Raw genomic sequence first — 25,766 nt, 5'->3', positions numbered from 1 at the left:
CCCCCCCCCCCTCTTCTTTTTTTTTTTTAACCCTGGCTTCTTTTAAATTCTTATTTTGAGACAAGGTCTAAGCCCAGACTGGCCTTGAACTTGCCATGCTCCTGTCTCATAAATCTCTGCTTTTGAGAACACATTTGAAAATATTACATGTGACAATAAGAAGTTTGCATAAGGCCCTTTTACATATTGAAGTATGATGACTGTTTCAAGGAAAAGTTACTTGTGTAACTGAGTCGAGGATAGAATGACTGTGACATAGCTCCCTTCCCAGTTTGAAGTAGTTTTACTTGAAAAGACTGACAAAGTATGTTTATTCAGTCCTGGATATTTGGCAGATATTTTCTGAGGAATGATGCAAACATGTCACTTTAAGGAAACAATAGACAATATTTTATTTTTTTGCCAATGATACTAGAGTTTTCAAGGAAAACCAGTGTTTTAGGAAACTTGTATATGCCTTAACCATGACAGCCTCTGAATAGATTAAGAAATTTCTGATGAGAAAGGGTTGATATTAAAAAGGGTAATTAAAAATATTATGTAACATTTGTCAACATAAGAAAATGCTAATTCAGTGAACCAAATTTTCCCAATCATTAACGTATAAAGTTGAAAAAATTACATTCAGTGAAACACCCATCAAAATCCAAGATAAATCAAAGGAACTTATGTAACAATATGAAAAGTTAATTAATATGTTCTCAGACCTCCCAATGCAATTAACTGTGAAGAAGTTATCATTTGTTGGGATATGGTGTAGTTATCATAGAAGAAAATCCACAACTGGGCCAAGGATTTAGCTCAGTGATCCTGCCACCTGATTCAGAAGGGCACAGTCCTGAGTTTCATCTCTGGCACCAAAAAACAAAACAAAACAAAACACCTCACAATTATCTAAAAAAAAACCCTATTAAATACTTATTTTTCCAGTTTCATATTAGTATGAGTCTAATTTTTTCATATATTCCAATCAAAATAATATATTGCAATGGACTCCAGAAACAGATATGAGTATTCAGCTGTCTTCTATTAAAGTAGCCATTAAAATATGCAAAAAGGTAAAACAATGTCATGCATTTCACTAATAGCTACATTATTTTGGAAAAATGTGATAATACTTACATATATGGGATAAGAGGTCCAACAGATATAGAAAGGGGGTTAATAATAAAATAGGCTCATAATTGTCTCTTGTCCTACCATCTTTATTGTTTTTGAAATTAAGATGATATTTGCTCCATGAAATGAACTAGGCAGCATCAACTCACTTCCCATTTCATGGAATGCATTCTGAAGAGGAATTATTTGTTTCTTTAAAGTTTCATAGAAGTTGCTTTCAAAACCTACTTGGCTTGGGGCTAGGGATTTAGCTCAGTGGTACCTCTACCTGCTTGCTAGTACAAGGTCCTGAGTTCAACCACTGGTATCCAAAACAAAATAAAACAAACAAACAACAACAAAAAAATTTGGCTTGGGGATTTTGAGAGGAGGAAATCTTTTGTAACTAGTTTAATTTTTTAAAAAAATTTACTGGTCCATTTGTGTTTTGTTGTGCTAATTTTTAACTAATATATAGTTTTTCAATAAATATATTGACTTTAATTAGGCTTGCAATTTTTACATTTGTTCATGATTTGTTCCATTATTTTCTTTGTGTCTTGTGTCTCTATGGTGTTTTCCTCTTTCATACTTTATTTATTTGGACATCTTTTCTTCACCTACTGGCAATCTATCTTATTCTATTCTCTGCACAGCACTCAGATTTCCTTTTATATTGTTTGCCACATTCTCCTTATTCTGATTCCTCAGGTCTCTAACAAATTCTTCAGCTAAGCTCACCCTGTATATTATCTTCTTTACAACTATCTTATTTTCATACCCAATAATTTCACAATTTCTTTTTCTTATAAAAAAATCTAGTATCTTGCTCTGTCCCCTTGAGATGTTATATTAAACTTTAATACTTGTCTTTGTTAGTTCTTATGGTACATACAATTTCATTCACTGTTGTTTAGAGAGGCTGCATTCCTCAGGATTCTAGTTATTGTGGTATGAGATATCAGGCCACTGAGTCACTGAGAATGGATGATAGGTTAGCCCTTGGCCATGTCCCTTGTAGGGAGTTTGAAGAGAAAGTAGTTTAAAGCTTTGGCACAGACAGTCCTAGGAAATTTAGGACAAAATACTAATTATTCATTGTTACTATTAATTTATTAGGCAACTCCTATGGATAAGAATTCACGTTTAATCTATTCTATTCAAAGCAGCAGCACCTGGCCAACAGTCTCCTTGGGTTGTAGTAACTGACTAAGCTTGGTGATCTGAATGATGGAGGATTAGAAGGTGAGTCACTCAGCTCATACTTACTTTCATCAACATTTTTCTATAGCAGAGGTGGGATTATATCTTCATATTCCTTCGAAACACTGGTATCCAGGGCTCTGGATACCAATTCTGATAGCAAGAGACAAGGCATAGATTGTCCTAAACCAATGCAAGGCAGGAATATGACATAAAAGCTTTCCTCCTTCTCACTTTCCCCCTTACGCTGCCATACTCTAGGATAGTATAATTTCCCCACCTGGCAGTTTAAGAAGATTGGAATCCACACTTCTGTGAAGTGAGAAATGAAGATAGGTGAAATAAAGGTGGAAGTATACACTGGCTTGTGGAATGCAGCAGGGAGGATATGTAGAGAGTATGGCAAGCATTTTTAGTGATATAATAGTTATAGACGGAAGGGAAAAATCTGGAAAGAGACAGAAATCTGGAAAAAGAAGAGATGCATAAGGGAGTGAAATCTGTTGATAAAATAGCAAGTGGAATTGAAATTAGTATCAGAGCAGAGTGAGTTGACTTTGAAGAAGATATCTTCTGATTCTGAAGAATAGAAGGTATGGATAGGTGCTGATGTACATATGTTTAAAGGGAAATACTGAGAATTCTGAAGTTTACTGTGCTTACATGTTTTGTAAGAGGTGACTGTCCTTAAATATTCTTTTTTTTTTTTTTTTTTTGTTTTTTTTTTGGTACCGGGGATAGAACTCCAGTACTTGTGCTTGCAAGGCAGGCGGCGGAACCACTGAGCTAAATCCCCAGCCCTTAAATATTCTAATATATGTGTCATTTAAACTTAAGATGAAGTTCTCATGATAAAGAGTTTGGAGACGATGGTAGAACGGAAAGCAGCAGAGAGATAGCCTCTTCAATATTTGGAATCCAGATGCTGGAATATAGCAATATAAGGAAGAGGAGGAGGGAAGTGGGTCTCCAGGACTCAGCACAGATCTAAATTAGACCATATAGGGAGAGGAAAGAAAGGGACCATCAGGAGGCCTCCACAGAAAAAGGCATCAGTGGAATGGAGCAGTGGACACTTTGGACTGCAGTGGCTGGTGAGTTATTCAGGTTCTTATGTCCCCCTAGGGGAGGATGATTGGCTAGTAGCCATTCTGGAAAGGAGCCAATGGAAGTTAGAACTCAGAGCATCTGTGGGCTGGCTCCAGGTGTCAGGGTGAGGTGCAATGAAGTTCAAGCCAGGAGGTCAGGGAGCTGAGTTCAAGCCAGAAAGTCATTCTGAATCTTGTAGGCTGAAAAATTTGAGTCCCAGCCTCAGAGTCAGAAACCAGAAAGAGACTGAACTACAGTGGAACTAAGTCTAGGTTTGCTGGGGCTATCCACCACCACTATAACTCTACTGCTGGTTTGCTGGGATCAGTCAACATAAATCAGGGCTCTGTCTGCACCTTCTGTCACCTAGTGACAGCAGAGAAGCCCAGAGGTGAATGTTTTTTTCTGCTTTTTCATTTTTATTTTATTTTTCTTGATTTTTTTTGTTCTGGTTTTCATATGAGTGAGGACATTTTTTGTTGGTTTTTGTTTTGTTCTTTTGTTTCTGTTTGTTCCTTCTTTTACCTCCTGTTTTCTTCACCAGTTCCCAAAGCTTGCACAATTTTCCTCTGACTTCCAAGCTTGATTCTAATCCTTTTCTCTTCTACCATTTCTCTATTTTTTCCCCAACCCCTTTTCCATTTTCTCCCTTGATAAAAAATCTCCATATTGAGTATTTACTGTACACAATTTTCTGGGTTGTTTTAGATTTGTTTATATAACTACAAATCCTGTTCATATGGTTAAAGGTGGTAAACTAATAGTTACCACAGTTTGTCATTTTCTAGGGTGTGTTTGATGCTAGTTTGATTACTGATTGTACTACTGTAGCTAAGGTGACATAACTGTTCTAATCAGTTGTTCTTCCTTATATGACAAGACTGAGATTTTCTAAGGGTCATAAACAATACTACTGGCCAGTACCAAAGAACTGGGGGGCTAAGTCCAACAGGCAGCAATTTCTCATCCCCTATCAGTTGAAGAAGTAGGATCTTGCAACAGACTAAAAATCCCAAAGCCAGCTACAACTCAAAGACATTTCTGAGCAGTAGTCATTTTATAATGGTTCTTGATACTAGCAATAAAGATATCTCCCATAAATAATATACAAACATCAATTCAGGAATTAAACTAAAAAAATAGAAAATGAGAAGACATGGAAGCAAGATGCAATCCCAGACTTCCAGCTTACCAAAGGCAAACCCAGGGGGAAATGAGGTGGGACAATTTCAAGGCACACACCTGGACTCTCTGAAGTGGTAATGGTGGAAGTAACAAAGCAAATAAATAAAGATTTAGAAAAAAATAAAATCAGAAATAATTTCTCAGATAAATTCAGAGATAATGATCATACCGAAGGGCATAATTAATGAATCTGGAGAAGATACAGATTAGAAAAAATAGAAGAGCTTAGGGAGATGATGGAGACCATGAATGCCCAACATAGGAAAGAAATGTAATCCATGAAACAGATTCAATCATATCCCACACATTAAAAATTATACTGAAAATATATCAAGTAGAATGAACCAATGTGAGGATAGAATATCAGATCTAGAAGACAGGAATGCAGTTAGTGATGATGAAAAGAAAGATTTCTTAAAAATAACAAAGGACCATGAAAAGTCAATCCAATAGCTGCTAGATTATGCAAAGAAGAACAGCATAAAATTGACTGGAGTCAATGAAAAACCAGGAGATAATGTAAATGATATAAAAAAAACTATTCATAGAAGTAATGGCATAAAAATTCCCAAGCATGGAAAAAAAATTGGATGTACAGATAAGTGAGAACTCCAATTAGCCATGGTAAAAATATAAAATAAAATCTAGCTGTAGATATATGATAGGATTCCAGAAATTCAACACAAGAACAAAATATTAATGGCTGTTAGAGAAAAGAAAGAAATCACTTATAAAGGAAAGCCCATCAGAATTACAGTAGACTTTTCAACACAAATCCTTAAGTCAAGAAGAGCTTGGAGTATTTCAAGCTTTAAAAGAAAACCTTCAAACCAGATTGATGTACCCCACAGTACTATGTTTCAAAATAGAGAAACAAGTTACTTCTATGACAAAAACATGAAGAAAGTCATGACCATCAAACCAGCACACCAAAATGTTCTGAAGGACATTCTAGAAAGAGACAGTGGGACTACGACTCCATGAACAACAACAGGATGAATCCACTAGGTAAGGCAAGTAATTAAACAGGAAAATAACATGACAAGGATAAGTCAATACATATAAATTATAACCATCAATTTTAATAGTCTCAATTCACTAGTGAAAAGCCTGGCTATGAAACAGACTAGCAGAATGGATCAATAAACAAAATCCAACAATATGCTACATATAAGAAACACATTTAACTGAAAAAGAAAATCATAAGCTGAAAGATAAAGGATGGAAAACAATACTCCATGTGACAGCAACCCAGAGAGCATCAGAGATAGCTACTCTATTTGTAGACAAAGTGTATTTCAAGCCAAGATTGATGAAGAGAGCCAAAAAAAAAAAAAAAAAAAAAAAAAAAAAAAAAAAAAAAAAAGTCACTACATCCTTGTTAAGGGAACAAGCTAAGAGGAAGAGATAACAATCATAAGTAAATATACATCAAATACCAGCACACCCAACTATATAAAATAAATATTTTTTCCAGAATACTTTATTTTTTAAAAAATAAATATTAACAGGCATGAAAAATCAAATAAGTGCTAATACTATTTTAATGGGAGACCTGAATACCATACTGTCCCAAACAGGTCAACTAGACAAAAAAAATTAATGAAGAAATAATGGAACTGAACCAAATTTTTGAACAAATGGACTTAATATATAGAGTGCTCTACCCCACAACATCAGAAGACGTATTCTTTGAAGGTCCACACAAGATGCTCATTTTCCAAAAGAGACTACATACTAGCTCATAGAACATGCTTAAGTAAATGTAAAGGGATTGAAATTATCCCATGCATATTAACAGATCTCAATGAAAGTTCAATGATGAAAGAAAATAAAAACACTTCACAAACACATGAAAATTAAATAACACACCCCTGAACTACCAGTGGGTCACAGATTAAAGAAGAAATTAAACAGTTTCTACAATTAAATAATAACACTAATACAATATATCAGAATTTACGGGATGCAATGAAAGAAGTTCCATGAGGGAAATTTATAACTGTAAATTCCCACATCATAAAAGCAGAATGAACAAGGGAAAAGAAAAAATTTGAAAAATGGAAAAATGGAAACAAAATATTTGTAAATAGGGAAGGGTGAAGGGGGTGAAATGAGAGCAGGGGAATAGGGAAAAAATAAGAACCAAGATACATCATGTAAAGGTACAAGATCCCAGGATAAAGTAACTATTTTGTTTACCTTAAATATACCAATAAACAGTGAAAAAAAAAAGAAAAACAGAATGAGCTAAAATAAGTAACCTATAGTTGAACCTCAAGCTTCTAGAAAAAGAAGAGCAAGTCAAGCCCAAAGCTTGGAGAAGGTAGGAAATTATAAATATTAGAGCAGAAATTAATGCAATTAAGACTAAGAAAACAGAAACAATCAATGAATTGAAGAGTTGGTTCTTTGAAAGACTAAATAAAATTGACAAACCCCTAGTCAGTCTTATCCAAAACAGGAAAGAAAAGACTCAAATCCATGAAATTAGTAATGAAAAGGGTGAAGGCTGGGGATTTAGCTCAGTGGTTCTGCCCCACTGCCTGCCTCACATGCTCAAGGACCTGAGTTTGATTCCTGTTGCAAAAAAAAAAAAAAAAAAAAAAATTGATTAAGTAATGAAAAGGGTGAAATCACAACAGACTCTGAAGAAATCCCAGAAGATCAATACCTACTTTAAGAACCTGTATTCTAATAAGATAGAAAGTATAGAAGAAACAGACAGATTTCTAAATACATGTGAATTACCTAAGCTGAATCAATAAGACACACAATTCTAAATAAACCAGTATCAGTCAATGTAATTAAAAACCCATCAACAAAGAAAAGCCCAGGTTCTGAAGGATTCACTGCTGAATTCCACTAGAAATTTAGGGAAGATCTAATGCCACTACTCCTCAAACCCCTTAATGAAATTGAAGGGGAAGCAATACTCTTGAACTCATTCCTGGAAGGAAGCATTACTCTGATATCAAAACCAGAAAAATATCCAACCAAAAAAGAGAGGACAAAAACCACAGCATTTTACAAAGTCCAACATCCATTTAGGATAAAAACTATACAGAAAATTGTAATAAATTTTCTCAATCTGATAAAAGCCATCTATTAATAGTCAACATCATACTAAATAGTCAAAACTCAAAGCTTTCACTCTAAAATCAGGAACAGGAAAAGATGTCTAGTAGTACACTTCCTGTTCAGTAGAGTTCTGGAAATATTAGCTAGAGCCATTAGAGAAGATAAAGAATGAAAAGGAATAAGTCTAGGAAAGAAGTTAAATTATTATTATTATTTGTGGATGACATGATAGGAGACTCCAAAATCTCCACTAAAAGACTTCTAGATTTAATAACCAAATTCAATCAGATAGATACAAAGTCAACACTCAAAAATCAATAGGATTCATGTACTCAAATAACAAACTCACTGAGAGAGAAATTAGGGAAACACTTTTTCAAAGTAGCATCCAAAACAAACAAACTAATGAAGGAAACCTTGGTATTCTGAAAACCTTGGTATTCTGAAAAAGGAGATCAAAGAGGATATTAGACAATAGTTAGTTACCCCCTTTTTTGTTGGAATAATCAATATAATGAAAATGTCCATATCCTCAAAATTGTTGTACAGATTTAATGCAATAGTGATCAAAATACCAACAGCATGCCTCACAGAATTACAGAAAATAATCCTAAAATTCATTTGGAACCAGAAGACACGTAAAATAGCAAAAGCAATTCTGGGCAGAATTTCTGACTTGAAACTATACCACAAAGCTACCATGATAAAACAGCACGGTACTGGCAAAAACCAAAACACAGATCTGAGAAATGGAACAGACCAGAAGATGATGTAGGAGCAACTCAAAACACACTCAGCCACCTTATTTTTGAGAAAGGGTCTAAACTTCTTCACTGGAAGAAAGATAGATAGCCTCTTTAATAAATTGTGTAGTGGCACATGCTTGTAATCCCAGCACTCAGGAGGCTGAGGCAGGAGGATCACCGTGAGTTCGAGACCAGACTGGGCTACATAGTGAGTTCCATGTCAGTCTCAACTACATAGTGAGACCATGTCTCAAAAAACCAAAAAATAAAATAAATTGTGCTGGAAAAACTGGCTTTCCATATACCAAAGACTAAAACTAGACCCATATCTCTTACCATGCACTAAACTAAAATCAAAGTTGATCAAATATCTAAATATTGAAACTGAAACACTGTATCTGCTGGAAGATAGAGTAGGCAGAATTCTTGAAAACATTGGTATAGGCAGAGTTTATGAACAAAACCACAATCTCACCTTATTAAAAAATATTTTGCACAGCAAAAGAAACCAACCACCAACAGAGTGAAGAGACAACCATAGAGTGGGAAAAATTTTTGCCAGCTGTTCCTTAGACAAAAGAGTGATATCTAGAATATGTAAAAACTGAAAAATTCAACCACCCAAAATTTAAAGACCTAATGCAAAAATGGGCACCTGAAATGAATACATACTTCTTAGATAAAGAAGTAGAAATGGAAAATAAATATATGAAAAACATTCAACATCACTGGTCATTTCAGAGATGCAAATTAAATAATACTGAGATTCCACCTCACTCCACAAAGAATGGCTGCTATCAAGAAATCAATGAATAACAAATGCTGGAGGGGCTTTAGGAAAAAGGAACCCTTTTCTACTGTTGGTGGGAGTGCAGAGCCCTGCAATCATAATAGAAATCAGTATGGAGTTTCCTCAAAAATCTAGGATTAGAGGTTCCATTTGACCCAGGTATTCCTCTTCTTAGCATCTTCTCCAAAGAAAAGCATCACGCCACAGTGATATATACACACTCATGTTTATAACAGCACAGTTCGTAATACCTAAATCTTGGAAACAGTACAAATGCCCATGAATTGATGAATGGATAAAGAAGAGTTTTTGTATATAATGAAGTACTATTCAGCCATAAAGAAAGATAAACTTGAGACATTTCTAGGTAAATGGATGTACCTTGAGACCATTTTTTTTCTTTTCTTTTTCTTTTTTCTTTTTTCTTTTTTTTTTTTGGTACCAGGGATTGAACTCAGTATCTTGTGCTTAGGAGGTAGGTGGCATCACTGAACTATATATCCCCAGCTCAAGACCATATTCTTAAGTGAAATAAATCAGACACATGTTCAAACATCACATGGTTTCTCTGGTGTGAGAAATCACCAGCGTAAATAAGGACTAAAATGTATAACAGATAATGTGGAATAGGAAGAAAATGTTCAAATGGTAAGGAGAAATAGGGAGCAGAGGAGGGGGAAGGAAGAGAAGGAAAAGGAAAAAAGAATGGAAGGAAAAAATGTAAACAAAGCTTTTGTAAATAAGGAGGGGAAGAGGGGTTGAAGGGAGGGGGGGAGGGTAAAGCAAGGTATGTTATGTATAGGTACAAATTTCCTATGATGAATGTGGTCATTATTCTTATCTAAAATGTACTAGTAAATTTTTTCTTTTTATTGAGTTTATTGGTAGAATCTAGGTATATAATAGAGTTACATTCATTACTGGGATCCTGTATCTTCACATGACAGGTCTTGGTTCTCATTGTTTCCCCCTGTCCCCGCCCTCCCTTCACCTTCTCCTCCCCTCCCCATTTATAAACACTTTAGTTCCATTTTTTCATTTTCTCATATTTTTTTCTTTTCCCTTTCCCCTACCCTTCCAACTTTCCCTACACCTTTAGCCCTTTTCTTCCTATTTCACATGGTCAATTATCTCATTAGGATCTTATGTACTATTATAGTTTTTCACACCAGAGAGACTATTCGGTATTTAAACATGTGTGAGTAAAATTAATTTTTTAAAAATAAAAATTTTAACAAAAATTTAAAAAGTCCTTATGATAACATAACCTGAAGGGGATAATTATTCAAGGACAAATTATGTTCAATATTTACATATAGGATTAACTGTGACCAACACTGATTGAGATTTGCTTTATCTATTATAATCTACACACTGCACAACAGAGAAATCCAGTTGGAAGAAAAGGACAGGCTGAGTGACTCATGGACAGAGACTCTAGATGAAGGAAATGCGTTCTTTGTTGTGGTCACAGCGCACCTGTGCAGAGGCATGACAATTTGGTCCGTGCTGGCAGGATTCATTCCAATGCAAGAGGTAGACAGAGAAAAGCAGGGGGTGGTAAGAAGTGCTGTCAGTAGTGTTAGGTGGAATGAAACGTAGCATTGCTTTCCTAGAATTAAACTTAGACAAAGCAAGAAGGACGTTAAAGGAATGCAGGCTCAGAACCAGTTTCAAAGGACAGAGAGGCAAGTGTCTGCAAGTGTCTCGGGGTTTTCCTGAGGTTGATAGAATCCTCACTCCTTCCCTTGGTCACTGAAGCTGTGGGTTATAGCAAAAGCAGAGGTCCCGAGAGCGTGGCAAAAATTGCTGGCCTGTTGCCTCCAGTGTACAAGGGTCTGTCCTCTTCTGACTTTTCACACAGTGGGTTAGTTACCTGAGTTTGTAAGAGCAACTGGCTGTGCCACTGAACAACACAGACTTTCCTTTGTATTTAGAAAATGAAAGGGACACACTGAGCTCGACAGACTTAACCTGAACAGTGTCTTCATTTGTCCCTTTTAGTGAATAATCTCTTCAGCCACTACTTATTATGCCCCTAAAATACCTTTTCATGCATAGGAATAAATTTACTAACACTGTGATGAGCTAATTAAGTAGTATGAACACAAACTACATAGTGTAGGATTAGTTCCTCACTTGGTCAGTGAATATGAGAGGCAAATGAACATAGGAGTCCTCATTCATTTTAGGTCAGATATGGGAAAGGCCAAAGTGAATTTATTTACATGGTATTTAAAAGGGAATATGTTCTTGATACTTTCTTGTAGGTGCATTAAATAGAAAAGGTCAATAGTGTGGCCAAAGAGCAGTGATAAAGATGCCTAATTCAATATATTAAGATAATATATTGATTAAAATGGTTTAAAATCAACACTTAAGTTTTTTCCTACATTATGAAATCAAAGTAAATTAAATTATAGTTACCGGAAAAAGTTGTCTTCATAGGTAAAGATTCATCTGAACATGTTAAAAATACCCATAGCTGTCTTGTTACCCTTGCTCCCTCGAGTGCGCCATGTCGTTCCTGCTCTGCTGTGCCTGTTTGTCATCCCTGTCTTGGAGTTGGCTGATTATGGACTGAAACCTCTATGAACTGTGGCATTCTTATCACCAATTATTTATTTATTTATTTTTTGGTACCAGGGATCGAACTCGGGTCCTTGTGCTTGTGAGGCAGGCGGCGGAACCGCTGAGCCAAATACCCGGTCCATTATCACTATTTATGTGCATGCCAAGGATCACAAACACAATGTACAGTTAAACATTGCCAATTTCTGATGCAGTTAAAGAATGTTAAGAGAACAATTAAAGAGAAAATTAGGAATTTAAGTGACATCCTCTGGTGACTGCAAAACTTCTAGAGCTTTGGATGGAGCCTGCCTCAGCACCTGTTCCATTGGTTTGCCACTACTGCCCTAGAACATTCAACAAGCTGCACTGCTGAGAAAACAGTCTTCATAAATTGAACAAACATTAGCTCACATGCACCAATCTAAAATGAGGGCACTGGCTCCTTAAAACACATCATAAATAGGTAGGCAAGGAAAAATAGGCAAGATGAAGTTCAGAAGAAAGAAATATATGTTATGTAAGATTGCACTGCCCTTAATGAAAATAAGTTAAACCAAAGAAACATAACAAATATGGTAGCATTAAATACATACTACTACAAAAATCAAAGTAATGTTGACAAAGGCCAAAAATTTAATCCACTTGAGATAAAGTTTATCTACTGGTGAGAAAAATATGTAAGCTAGTCCCAAACTGGTTTCAGGTCACCTTTTTTTACTTTTAAGAAAATGAAAAGAAGGTAAATAAACTAATGAAAGCAAGTCACAAAAGTAACTATCCATTTGGGCCTAATCTTCTTTCTTTTTCCTCAGATTTCTATATAGTACTACTGTTTCTTTTTCCAAAATAAATATCATAAAAAATGCAATGGTTTCCCAGAATAATAATATGACAACAGAGAGTAAAAAAAAGGAAAATTAAGAACAAGATAAGAAATACCAATGCAATCAACTGAAATGTTTTTAAATCTCTTGATTTATTTTAGCACTAATTTATGATATATTTACTGTGTGTATTTGTCCATATCCTCATCTTCAGGAAAGCACATTTTTTCTTTCTACACATTAAATGAAATGATTTAAGCAGAAAAGAAATACCCATAGCTTATTATATGTAGTACAAAAAAAAATGATCAATTTGGTCTTTTATCCAGATGATCACAAGTACTAATCAATGTAACATATGCAGTGAACTTTTACAATGTAGCCACATACTCCTTTACAGACAAAAATCTCTAACACACATAATTTTCTCAAATATTCCAAAGAAAAATACAGTAATAATTGTTTTAGAGTAAAAAACTATATCTACTTATCTGTCTCTAATCAGCAGGTGATTTAAAAACAATTTTTACAGTTCCCCAAAAAGCCAGACAGAAATTCTTTAATTACCTGTCGGTTTCTTTTGGGTGAGGATTCAATTTCCTTTACTGAACAAATTATTTCTGGAAAGCGTTGTCAAGGTTTAGGGTTTGTCATTCAAATTTTAGAAAATGCAGTTCACAGTGATATATAATATCCAAAGAAGTATAAACCAAAGTTACAAGCAACCCTGTAACACATTTATAAGAGAAAACTACTATATTGTCTCAGAAATTTTAGTAAGACTTTGTCTACTGCTAACAAACATGTTCCTCAACTGTGCTGTTTTGTAAATACACCAGCTTCTAGACACAGTTGAGTGGAACAGATTTATTTATTATTTATCATTATCGTCTGACAAGATAGTGCTAAATTAAAACACCACCCAGATGGCACACACATCCTAATGACGTAAGAACTGTCACATGCAATTTCTTTTCTCAAGGTAACCACCATGCCCTGTGGGAAAGCCTTTGTGTCCCATTCAACTGAGACTTGGAAAATGAGTGTGCTGGGGGATAGAACTAGGAGCCTGTCAATAGAGGCCTGAGAAAGATCCTCACGGCACAAAGACATCACCTATTTGTTTCACGTTGCTTTTCATTCAGGGCACCTCCACATTTGAGATTCAAAAGAAACCTGGGTACCAAGTCTTTGCAAAAGATCCCATGTCAAGGCCAGTTCTAAGGAGCGCTTCCTTGTTTTTAAATCTTAAGTAAGTTACAGTATGATACATAGTGTCCTGCAGAAAGCAAGGACTCTTTTATTAGATGTATTATTTCTATTCTCATCTTAAGGAAGTCTTTGAACCAAAGAGCAAATTGATTTTGCTTTAAAAATAATGTCTAATTTGCATCAGCAAGGCATGCAATTTAAATTAAAATCATGATTAGGAAACTGAGGTTTCCAAGTTATTTTACTACTACTTAACTAGTATAGTTAGTGATAAAAATTACACCAAAGGAAGAAAAAAACTAGTTGATTTTGCAACAGTGTAACTCAAAGATTTCTTATAAAAAAGCAAATTCAACCAAAGTGTATTTTATAACTCCTGAATTTTTTAAAAAAGATTGTTTTCTAGAAGTTCCAAATTCTCAAAATGAACTACCAGTTCTCGTGAAACATGCAAATAACTCTCAAGAAGGAAAGAAGATATTTAGAAAGGGGTCATTTGTTTCATTTAATTCATTACCAAAATTTAAAATCTTTATTCTAACAATGGAGAATCAAGAAAATTCTCAAGGATAGAAGCAAATTGAGCAGTACACTGCATTAGAAAACAATGAAAACAGGTTATATTACTCAGCACTGTGAATGCAATTGCTATCTATAAACTCTGGCTTCTCCGAACCAAGTTAGTGCCTCACTGCTTTTGCTTTTCCATTCTGTAATGAGGGCATGAAACTCTGGTTCATTTTCCCAGTCTTGTCATTTTTAAGTGGTTAGCCTTAGCCCTGTATTTTACTCAGAGATTGGTTCCAAGGACCTTCTGCAAGACAGTTTATGGCTGTTTTGCTGAAAGTAGCCTGCTAAGTGTCTGTGCTGTAAACTCTCATGCATATTCAATTAATATTTATCTAGTACCAAACACATTCCAGGTACTTTTTATCCACACTGTGGATATAGCAATTCTCAAAACAGAAAATCCCCTGTCCTCAGGGAGCAGACATTCTAGGATGGTGTGTAGGATGAATGAACCATATTGTGTGGTCTGGGTTGGGAGGGAGTGTGCAAACTGTAATCCCTTTCAACGCTCGTCATCATGAGATCTATGGGGAAAAAGAAAATGATTTTTAACTAAGTGCAAATTTAACTGTACCAGATTTTCAAGAAAGAGAAAGACAGAAGAAGATATCATAGATTAATATTGAGTAATATTGAATAATCTCTTGCTTACCAGCTATGGAGTGTAAGCAAGTTATATAAACTGTCTTTCTCAGGTTTCTGGAAAAAAAGGGATAAAATAATGATAACATGTATTTGAAAGGGTTGTAAGGAGCAACTGAGCTGATATACAGAAAGTATTAAGAATAGTGTCAGCCACAGCGGTGTTTGCTCTTATTATTAAGTAACTGTTGCCAGGCATGGTGGCGCACGCCTGTAATCCTAGCACTCAGGAGGCTGAGGCAAAAGGATCACTGTGAGTTCGAGACCAGCCTGAGCTACATAGTGAGTTCCAGGTCAGTCTCAGCTACATAGTGAGAACCTGTCTCAAACAACAACAACAATAACAACAAACCCCAAAAAATGAAAAGAAAAAAAAACTTGTCATTCTTTTTGGAAAAAGTAGTTCTATAAATATTCACCCTTGGTTTTTGTAAGGTGGCTAAATTATTCATAATAAAATGCCATTACGTCGAGTCAGACAGTATTGGAGATGCAGCTGTCGGTGGGTAGTAGGAAGCAAGTGCTTGGATCTGGGAGACACAGGTACGAATCCCACATCTTCTGAATTTTAATGACAACAGCACAACTTCATACAAGGAAGTAATGCTTTCCTAAAGCCTCAGTTATGTCTTCTGCAAAATAGGTACTTTATAAAATTGTCCAAGGAGCTAATACAACAGTGTTATCAGTATAAGTCTCTGGGATACACAGGCAGTATTTTGCCCTTTACTAAATAGTATATATGTTCAAGACACTACTGTTTGGAAGAACCATGCAGCATTTGAGCTCTTAGAGATGATTTATGTTCTCATTTTTACCCGCTTAAAATCATTCTATTGTTTGGTTAATTGTTTGCTACTAAATACAACTAAAGGGAAATACCTATATTTCTTAAAAGCTCCTGTTACTTAGAACATTCTTCAGCTGAGATCAGTTTTTCCTTCAGTATACTTAATCAAAAGATTAATCCTTTTCTCTTTTCTATATAAGCACCTCAATTTCATAAAAATATTATTCCTAGAGTCGCTGACCTACACAAAAGAACAGTGATACAGATGTTAAATAGAAATGCAGGAGAAACTTCCAAACAGTGGGAGCCAGGTTTGTGGGGAAGTACACTTTCCTCTTCCCTCCTCCATTTAACCGAATGGGGAAACTTCACAGTGAACTTCCAGCCATGCTTTGGGAATTTACATTGTAACCCTTTCTATTTCATAGGGGAAAAAGTGTAGCCCCATAGACTAGGGACTAGGACATTGAAGTCTAGTTTTAGTTGGCTGACTTATTTACTCTATGAAAGTAGGCAAGTCACAGCCACTCCCAGACTTCTTGTTTGCAAACTAGGACAAAAACTATTCGCAGAGCAGCAATGTTCTGGGGAATAAAATGTCAGAAAATATTTTGGAAAAGTTTTGTTAAAAGTGTGGCTCTGTGGTTGTTGCAATGTGCTGTTGTAAGCAGAATTAATAATAGTCTCATTATTTTTCTAATGTCTTTTTTGCTAATGTGTACTTTGCAATCATTGTAAAACATCTTCTTTCTCTTTCTGAGTGTTTTGTTTCTGTCACTTTCTAGTGTCAAATACTGGGTAATAATAGAAAAGGTATTGTCAAGAAAAAGAAAGAGAGCACTTTGTAGAAGACCAATAAAAAACAACCCAAGCAAATTTGTTTATACCTTTGCATGCAAATAGCCAAAGGAAGCTAGGACTCAAAATGTTCATCACTTGTTTCTTGCTCCATTGTTTCAGATGGAACTAAGTAGCCTCTTGCCTCTTACCAAAGTTCTGAGAGACTGCTCTGTGGCAGCAGGCACAGCTGGGTGATGGGATAAACAGGAACAAAAGGCTACAAGGTGCCTGCCTGAAAGAGGCTAGAAAGGAGGAGGATAGGATGAGCAGAAAATGGGACATGAAGTCAATTACATTTGTAATAAGGGGTATAAGAACACCAGTAAAACCTTTAAAATTTTGCAGTCTCAGAGAAAACCTATTTCCTAGCAATTTCTTTAGAAAGGGCTTTCATAACCTCTGCTCAATCCTATGATTAACAACCTTCAAAGTTAAGAACTGTTTACTTTCACCAAATGGCATTTAGGCTTTTTATTCTCATATTATTTTTCTAGAGTGATAAAGGAAGATGATCTTGTAGCTCTAAAAGCCCTTCAAATATTGACAACCACTTCCAAATAAGGTTAATGTCCATGCTTAAAACACAATGATAACATTGACATAGTGTTTCTTGCTTTAAATATAAAATATTACTAAACTTTTATAGGTATAAAAGCCAATGCTTTCCCTACAAAGCATTAGCAACAGTTTGGAAAAAGTCCTAGCTTTGTCAGTATTCTGAAATGATCTAAAAAGTGTTTTGAAAAGGAGAGAGCTATTCTCCAATACCAAATATCACACTGCCAATAAATAATATAAAAATAAAATGAAGGCAATCCATAGAATAGAGAAAATATTTGCAAACTATGTACCTGACAAAGGATTAACATCTGAAATATATACTGAACTCACACAATTTAATAGGAGAAGAAAACCAATTTAAATGCCAACGAAACTGAAACATTTCACAAGAGGACATACAAATGAACAAAAGGTATATGAAAAATGCTCAGTATCACTAATCTTCAGGGCAATAAAAATAAAAAATACCATAAAATATTACCTCACACCTGTTAGGTTGACTACTATCAAAATATAAACAAACAAAGTCCCCAAATATACCAAGTGTTAGGATGTAAAGAAAACCTTTCATGAACTGTTGATGGGAACATAATTTGCAGCAGCCACTATGTAAAACAGCATATACTACCATCAGATTTGGAGCTACCATAGGATTTTAGGGTTTAGGATTTATTCTGGTATATATCCAAAGAAATACAAATCAGGATCTCAAAGAGATAGCTATACTCCCATGTTCACTGCAGCATTATTTACAGTCATGACATGAATACTACCCAAATGCCCATAGATGTTCGAATGAATAAGGAAAATAAGACATATACATGAAATGGAACGTTACCAAATACTAGAAAAGGAAATTTTGCCATATGGGACACAAATGAACCTGGAGAATATTATGCTAAGCAAAGTAAGACCAGTGCAAGATAAATGCTACATGATAGCACTTATACAAGGAATCTACAATAATCAAGATCATAGAACTGAAAGTGGAATGATGATTGCCAAAGGCCAGGGAGAGGGAAAATGACAAAGTATTAATCACAGGGTACAAAGTTTCAGTTATGCAGATGAAAAAGTCTCACAGATATATTACATACTAGATATCTATAGTTAGCACTATTGCTTTGTATACTCAAAAATTGCTAAGAGGGTAGATGCCATGTTAGGTATTTTTATCACAAAATCATATTAATAAATGAAGGTAGGAAGAACCTTCTAGAAGTGTCCGGTTTGTAGTCCAGATTTTGGTGATGGTTTTACAGCTGTATACTTTAATCTCTAAACTACACAGCTGTATAAATATGTACAGCTTTTTGTATGTCAATAATACTTCCATAAAGTGGTTTAAAAATCACACCAAGAGCTTAGAAAAAAATGGCACATGCATGCAGAAACATTAATTACCTGTTTCCTTTTCTGCTGGGCCTAAAACATAAGAAAAGAGAATTTAGAAGAAAAGCAAAGTCTACTTGTGTTGCTTACAAAATGCAGAAAGCCAAACATACAAAGAAAAGTAGCCTACTTTCCTATTTCTAACTTATATTTTATTTGGTTCTTGCTCTGATCCTGAACATAAAACCAAAATACTTTTTATAAAGATGAAAAAAGGAGGGGAAAAGTAGACAGTGAAAAATTATAATATTTCCAGCTAACGAGCAAGCATTTTGCTTTTTTGAAAGGAAGTAATGTGGTTGCAGTGTTTGAGTGGATTGTCAAGATATTTCCTAGACTATTGTCACAGCAGACCTGAGATAAGTAAGGGGTAATTTCAGGAAGGGAAATGGTAGGCATGATTCCTGTTCACTCACCATTTGGTCCTGCTATAGTCTTTTTCCTAACACAGATTTGTTTTTATATGTACAAAGAAAATTTTTTCTTTATACATTTTTAAGTGATTACTATAACTATAAAATACAGAGATACACAGAAAAATGTACTGCATTATCTTTTCTATATTCTTATTTGCGGTAATGACAAAAATACTAGGAGACAGTTAACAAAAGGTACCTACAGCTTTTTGAATATTGTTCATAACATTTATGTAAGATAATACTGTGCCTGCTGAAGGTGTCCACAAACTTTTTTCTCTTTGACAAATTTGAAAGGCTCTAAAAGTCTATTTTTATATCTGTTTTTTCAATTTGTGCTCAGAACACTCAATACTCCCAAACATGAAAATTATCTGAATGAGTATTCAAAAGTAAAAACCAGTGTGTTTATCTTCCACTTTCCTCAAATGATCTAATGCTCATTGCTCTTGCTTTAACACGACATGATATCATAATTAATGATGTTAAACTGGTAACTAAGGAGGTTTCGTGTTGTTACTCTCGTGATATAATATTGGTTGCTATAGTGATGAGATGGCTTTTTTGTTAATCACTCAGGAGGTTGGTTATCACATGCTTGTTAGAGTACTTGACCAGATTTGGAAAGAAAAAAGGAATGATAGCATAACCAATTATAGCCAGTCTTTTGCAATGGTTGAATCTTGATAAAACTATCCTAACATCAAATAATTCATAAATTTACAATTAATTATGTACAATTTTATATTAAAAGTTGTTAAATTTTTTCTAATGAATGATTTTCTTATATTCAGGTATAAGGATTTAACATCAACTGTAAACTTTTTCCTACTCTCTAATAATGCTATACATATTACATAAACCAGTTTTACAGTAATCTGAGCAAAGAATTTGATGCATTTTCTATTGTAAATCAAAGTATTGATAGAGGATAGCTGATTTTGTGCTTTTGCCACAAATTATAATCTATTTATCTTTAAACATTGTAAACACCAGTCTCCTTAATGAATAAAACCCGAAGAAGAAAAAAGTGTACAGTCCTCTCAAGAGATCTAATCTTTCAAACGCATCAATATATTGCAAGCAATTAAAAGCTGCAGGATGTTCTACCCAAACTTAAGTTCTTATTATAATCAAGTTTCTTCCTTCTCTGAATTACACTGCAGAACAGAAAATAGAATTATATAATACTATACTGATACTGATCAGAAAAGAATCCACAAGCCATAGTTTAAATGTTAGACATACTTACAGTAATGTCAAAAAATACAACCAGTGAAAACACCTTTTGGTTTCTTGAAAACTCAAAATAAGAACAAAGAACAACTTAAGCACGAATCCTGGGTCTTTCATTCAAGCAGAGTCCCAGGAGGCATATTAAAGCAATGAATAGGAAAAAGCTCTTCAGTTCACCAGCTGAGATTTTAATGAGACATTTCCCTTTGCTATGGTACAGGATTGTTCAGGAAAGGGAAAGACTTCTCATAGAAAATTCAGTTAATAGGCATTGTTGGCTCTCACTGCCACTTCGGCAATTGCTCACTGCACTGACCTTCTATTTTGGCATATTCTGTGAGTCTAGTGTAATTGATCAAGGCAGCTTTTTCAAGACATTTTCTGACCACTTTCTTCACCTCTTCTGCTGGGATGGGAGTGGCAATATCTTTCATTAAAACCTACCAAGAGAGGAAAGATGGGAAGAGAGAGAGGGGGGGAGGAGGGAGAGAGAGACACAGAGAGAGAGAGAGACAGAGAGAGAGAAAAAGAGAGGGAAGGAGAAAGAGGGAGGGATTAGGAGGGGGAAGAGAGGGAGGGAGAGAGAGAGAGAGATGTTATATAAAACAAATGCTAAAAAACAAATTACACACACGGTCCTAGCCTTGACTATTCCTAGAAAGGGGGAAGGGGTCCTCAGTAACTTGAGGAGAAGTAATGAGCCGGCACTTCACAACTGGGAATCTAATCCTCCAATCTTGGTTCCTCCTGTCTAAACCCCGTTTCTGCACATCGAAACCTCCCATTGGTAAGGCCACTACTCAGTGCAACTGTCACTTTTCCTCACGGGACCCATGACACCATTAGAGCAGCTGTTTCAGATCAGAATTACAGTTTCTGTGGCAAATAACAAAGTTTGCTTTACACATCCCTAATTTAAGAGGCCTAGATCTTTTGAACAATATATATTTAAAAACAAGAAAAATTCCATTAAGAATGGCATAAGAGCTCTACTATCATTAATTAAACTATAATGACTGTGACCTGATGAACATACCATGACAAACTATTAAAGGAGGAGGGAAGGAAACTTCTTTGTCTTATGGAAATGATTGCTTCTAGATTACCAAATGCTAAAATACACAGAAAAATTTTGCAGTTTTTTTAAAAAAACCTTATTATTCTCTCTTGTGTTCCTAAAATGTTTTTGGATTGCTCCTAACAAAGATTTATTATTGGAAAGGGACAAATAAAATTATATCCAAAATTCCAAATGTCATGTAATTTTAAACACTTTTATAATAGTGCTTTGAAAGTTTTCTTAGCGATAAAATTTCTCACAAGTAACGTTTGCTTTTACCATTAATCAAAGTCTGTTTTTCCATATGCAGTTTTTCTTGCTTTATTTACATTCAAATGATGAAATGTATGGTCAAATGTTAATACAAACAAGATAAGACTCTTGGAAGTGCTGTAACTATTCTATACACTTTTATTGGAGAAGAAATACTGAAATAACAGGAGAACATTAATTCATTATTTCATTCTTTTTTCAGTCACTCACATCCATAAAGGATTTATAATGTCTAATTTTTCCAAACATCATTGATCTTTGACATTTTTGAATTTTTAAGAAAGATTTCCTTTTTTTGAAATCAGCAATCTTATTTAAAAAATACTTTCAAAAATATCTTAATATCTCTTCGTGCATAGTAAATAGTTGTAAGCCTTGAACAGTACTATTATATGCACTGACTGGTAAAATTTAATATTAAGATTAATTTCATTCCATATGCAGAATTACGAACTTTACCATTAGGCTTCCCATGGTGATAAACTTTAAATACAGAAACAGCCGTTGGAAAGTAGGATATGTATGTCCCCCACATAGGTCAGTCCAGGGCAGTAGGGGCGAATCTATGGCACATGTGTTATTGCATTTTTAAGACAAAAAGATATTAATTATCGAGCTGCTTTTTTTCTAAACTTAAAAAACACGGTATTCAGGTTTATTTGCAGTGTCTGGACTTTGCAATAAATAAGTGGGCTTTAGGTTGCAGTTTGGCACGAGGTCTCCAAAAGGTCTGCCGTCGCGGGTTTAAAACAGTAATATTTCATATTATCTGAGAGATGCACACTTAATTTGAAACAGGGAGGGGAGGACTGAATCCCTTTCTCAACAAAGTGCACATAAATGGCTGGCAAATGCAAATAAAAGTAGATACCAACCTGTGCTTCAAATCTCCTCTCATGTTCTTCTAAAGTGTCGGAGCTATTAACAATTCACATGCAGATTTTGTTTTTCTAAGTTGTTACTAAGTAAAGCAATATAAAAAATGAAGAAATATCCCTGAACATCTCACTCTCAGTTCAGCAAGAGATGTGATTAATGACTATAACTGGAATAAAGGTCACTGTTCATCCTGCCACCTGTCAATGCAGGGCACAAGGGCATCTCTGCTATTACTAACTCTCCCCTGCTGAGAGGAGGAGGGAGGCTCTGCCATGGAAACAGGAACAGAGGAGCTGCACTTGTTACCCACGATGGGCTGCAGTTCCAAAAAGTAGAGCAATGTTTGAGGATGTAATTTTATTCATGATACCTTAACAAACAGAAGGAAAGGAATACTTTGAAAAGCCTGGGTTTCATGCAGCTTTTAATATGAAAATTCTAACACAAAATAATTTTTACAATAACGTTTCTGTCACACAATGCACAGTAATCAGGGATAAGGTAGAGATATATACATGAAATCTATCTATAATCTGAAGATTTCATTTAAATCACCAGCTCTAAACCTCATCTCCAATCTCTTAAATCACTAAAATGGATCTGTGATGCCTCAATAGTGTTTTTCCTTTCTGTTTTTAATACAAATACTAGTAAACATGGTAATCTCTAAAAATTTGGCAGAAAAATAGACAAGAACAAGTCAATAAAATAGGATAACTGAATCATCAGTTATATAGAGGATATGTAGATTTAAAAAATTTTGATGTTAACAGGAGTGAACATTACATAACCAATAGCATCCAACCAGCATATGAATAGATTTATAGACAGGTGAAAAAGATATTTCCCTTTCAAGCCTCAACTGTCACAAAAAAGAAATACATACTTTCATTTAAAACTATTTTTTAGCATAGGCTTTACTTTGTTATTAATTTTGTGATTGAAGTACATTTCTATAATTTTTTAATTCATTTACGGTAATACACAAACTGGAGTGATAGAAATAAATTATGAGATGAATTCTGAATGAATGGAATGGTACCTCTATGCGTATTCAATAGTAAACTCCTATAGGCATGAGGATCGTGACAAGCAGAAGTACAAATAAAGTAGAGGAGGTTAAAAAAAATCACTGGCAAGTCTGAAAAACAGAGATTATTAACTGCAAAAAAGATTATCTGATGAGAGAAAAAAGAGGAGGAAAATGGGTATTAAAAAAAAAGCCATGGTATCAAGCAAACATGACAGCAGAGGGGCTGCCAGGAGGAAGAAACCATAGAGAGAGGAGATGAATACAGTGAGAAAAGATGACCAATTTGTTAAACGCAACAGACTCAGGAGAGTTCAGACTGAGGAATGAGACGCTGGCTAGTTCAATAACTAAAATGGCTAGTGATTGAGAACTATACATACCCTTTCAAGTAATGAAAGTGTAGCTTTTAGAGCACCTTCAGGTCGTCCAAAGGGAAAACAATATCTTTAAAAACAAAAGAAGGCACAAAAAGGTCAAACATTTAAAAGCCAAGAGCTAAATGATTCCCACTTCTGTTACTTCTGTTTCATGGTGAAGCACCATGCAAAGAGGTTAACATAGCATCAGCACATCCAGGGTTATTTTATCTGCCAAAGTTCACCTTCCCCTATGATTTCAAAACTTTAAGCAATAAAGGTATCAATGGGGATGAAGAAAAGTTTCTAATGTTTTAATAATGCATGTACTACAAGAATACAGTTGAAAAAGAATCTTAAGGGTCACATATGAAGAGATAATTAATAAGCATTACCTAATTGTTTCGTATTTAAGGTTTGTGGCTATTCAAACTGCATAAGAAAATGAAATGTTGACTCCCATCTCCTATATTTACATGGGACTGAGATGCAACATATGATAGACACGAGCTTCAAGGACCCAAACAGTGCTGCACTTTCCTGGCTACCATGGTGTCTAATACTTCTGTCCCCCTGTACACTTGAATTTCCCTTTATTTGCAGTTACTTGCCCCAATTATTTTTGGTCACATATATTTTATTTATTTTATTTTTATTTTTATTATTATTATTTTTTAAAGTTTATTGGTACATTAAAAAATACAGTTACATTTATCAACGGGATCTTGATATATCATGTAAAGGTACTTGGTCACATATATTTTAACTACATAGCCACTCGAGGATAGGCAATGGGGATGTTATGAAACCAAGGACAGAGGAGGCTCAGAGAGTCACTCGGCTCCTTCCAAAGTTAGTTGTCACACGAAGGTAACAAGTCTGGGGCTCTTTACAGCCCTTCCTTATGGTCATTTCCACATGGAGAGCATTGGGTAGAGAAGTCCCTGCTGGAGGAAGTCCTTACTCCATAGCCCAGTGCAGCAGCGTACTCTCTTGCAGGTCTGCAGCTACCTCCCCAGAATCAAGTCTACAGGCCAGGCCCTTGTGCTGTCCTGCTGCCTCCTTGCTCTGATTTAGAAACCTGCAGAGTAATAATGTGGATGGAAGTTTATTCATCTCTGTGCCTTTTTCTCATTATTCAGGGATTTAGTAGACATACTTTCTCAGACATATGGCCATTTGAAGAGGTTTCCAGGAAAAAGTAATTGACATATTTTATGAGACCACATTTCAAAGAAAAAAAAATTGTCTTTTTCCCTTTCCTTCTTTTTAAAACAAAGCAGTAATGGAATTTATGTCAGAATTGGGTTTTAGTTTCATTAAAATTTTGCTAATTACAGATAAATGCAAATGAGTGCTGCATAAATTTAATTAACCATTTTCTTTAGAATGTTGTATTTATCATTTTAATTACTGTTAAAAACTTACCTTACTTAACCTATTATTTGTCCATCTACAAAGGCCACAACTAATTTATTTTAATAGAATTGTCTTTGTGTAGTGGTACATTTTAGAGCATTAGCAAATTAACAAAATAGCTTTAATCATTCTGTATACTATAACACTTAATCCACCTTTAAATAAAACACAAATTGGGTTCTTGTAGTTCCCTCCCCTGCTTAATCTTTTCAGTGTATTTGCATAATCCATCCATTGTCTTTCCTATTGTTTATTTCCATTAACCTGTGGGTGACACATTTTATGAATGGAATGTTACTGATCCCCAGATTACATTTAGCATTTCAGGGCACTGAGGTCCCACTGGGTATGTTCTGGATTAGCATTAGCTGCCCATGATGTGTAAATAATTCAACACATTTACAGAGTACAAGTAATCCTGAATCAATAAAGTACAGAAAATAACTTCACAGAAGCTTAATTGATCTTTAGAAAACAAGTTATAAAAGAAGGGAATC

At 34.9% G+C, this 25,766-nt stretch overlaps 1 protein-coding gene across 21 annotated transcripts in view; it reads right to left on the bottom strand.

The window, feature by feature from the left end:
- The window catches only part of Cadps2 (calcium dependent secretion activator 2), a 554,060-nt gene that overhangs the window by 101,835 nt on the left and 426,459 nt on the right, over window positions 1–25,766 (bottom strand). For 13 of the 21 annotated variants that reach the window (XM_033758047.1, XM_033758048.1, XM_033758050.1 and 10 more), the window contains 3 exons: window positions 23,875–23,938; window positions 20,566–20,689; window positions 18,610–18,630 (listed from right to left, as the gene is read on the bottom strand). In XM_033758047.1, coding sequence (XP_033613938.1) covers window positions 18,610–18,630; window positions 20,566–20,689; window positions 23,875–23,938 — 209 coding nt within the window. The remainder of the gene's footprint in view (window positions 1–18,609; window positions 18,631–20,565; window positions 20,690–23,874; window positions 23,939–25,766) is intronic. The other 8 variants (XM_033758056.1, XM_033758069.1, XM_033758071.1 and 5 more) reach the window with 1 other exon arrangement.

The sequence above is a fragment of the Fukomys damarensis genome, unplaced genomic scaffold (genome assembly GCF_012274545.1).
Source record: "Fukomys damarensis isolate Sample0158 unplaced genomic scaffold, DMR_v1.0_HiC HiC_scaffold_4, whole genome shotgun sequence".
NCBI lineage: Eukaryota > Metazoa > Chordata > Mammalia > Rodentia > Bathyergidae > Fukomys > Fukomys damarensis.
Note: the sequence above shows the minus strand (reverse complement) of the source record. Positions and strands in the feature narration are given on the sequence as shown.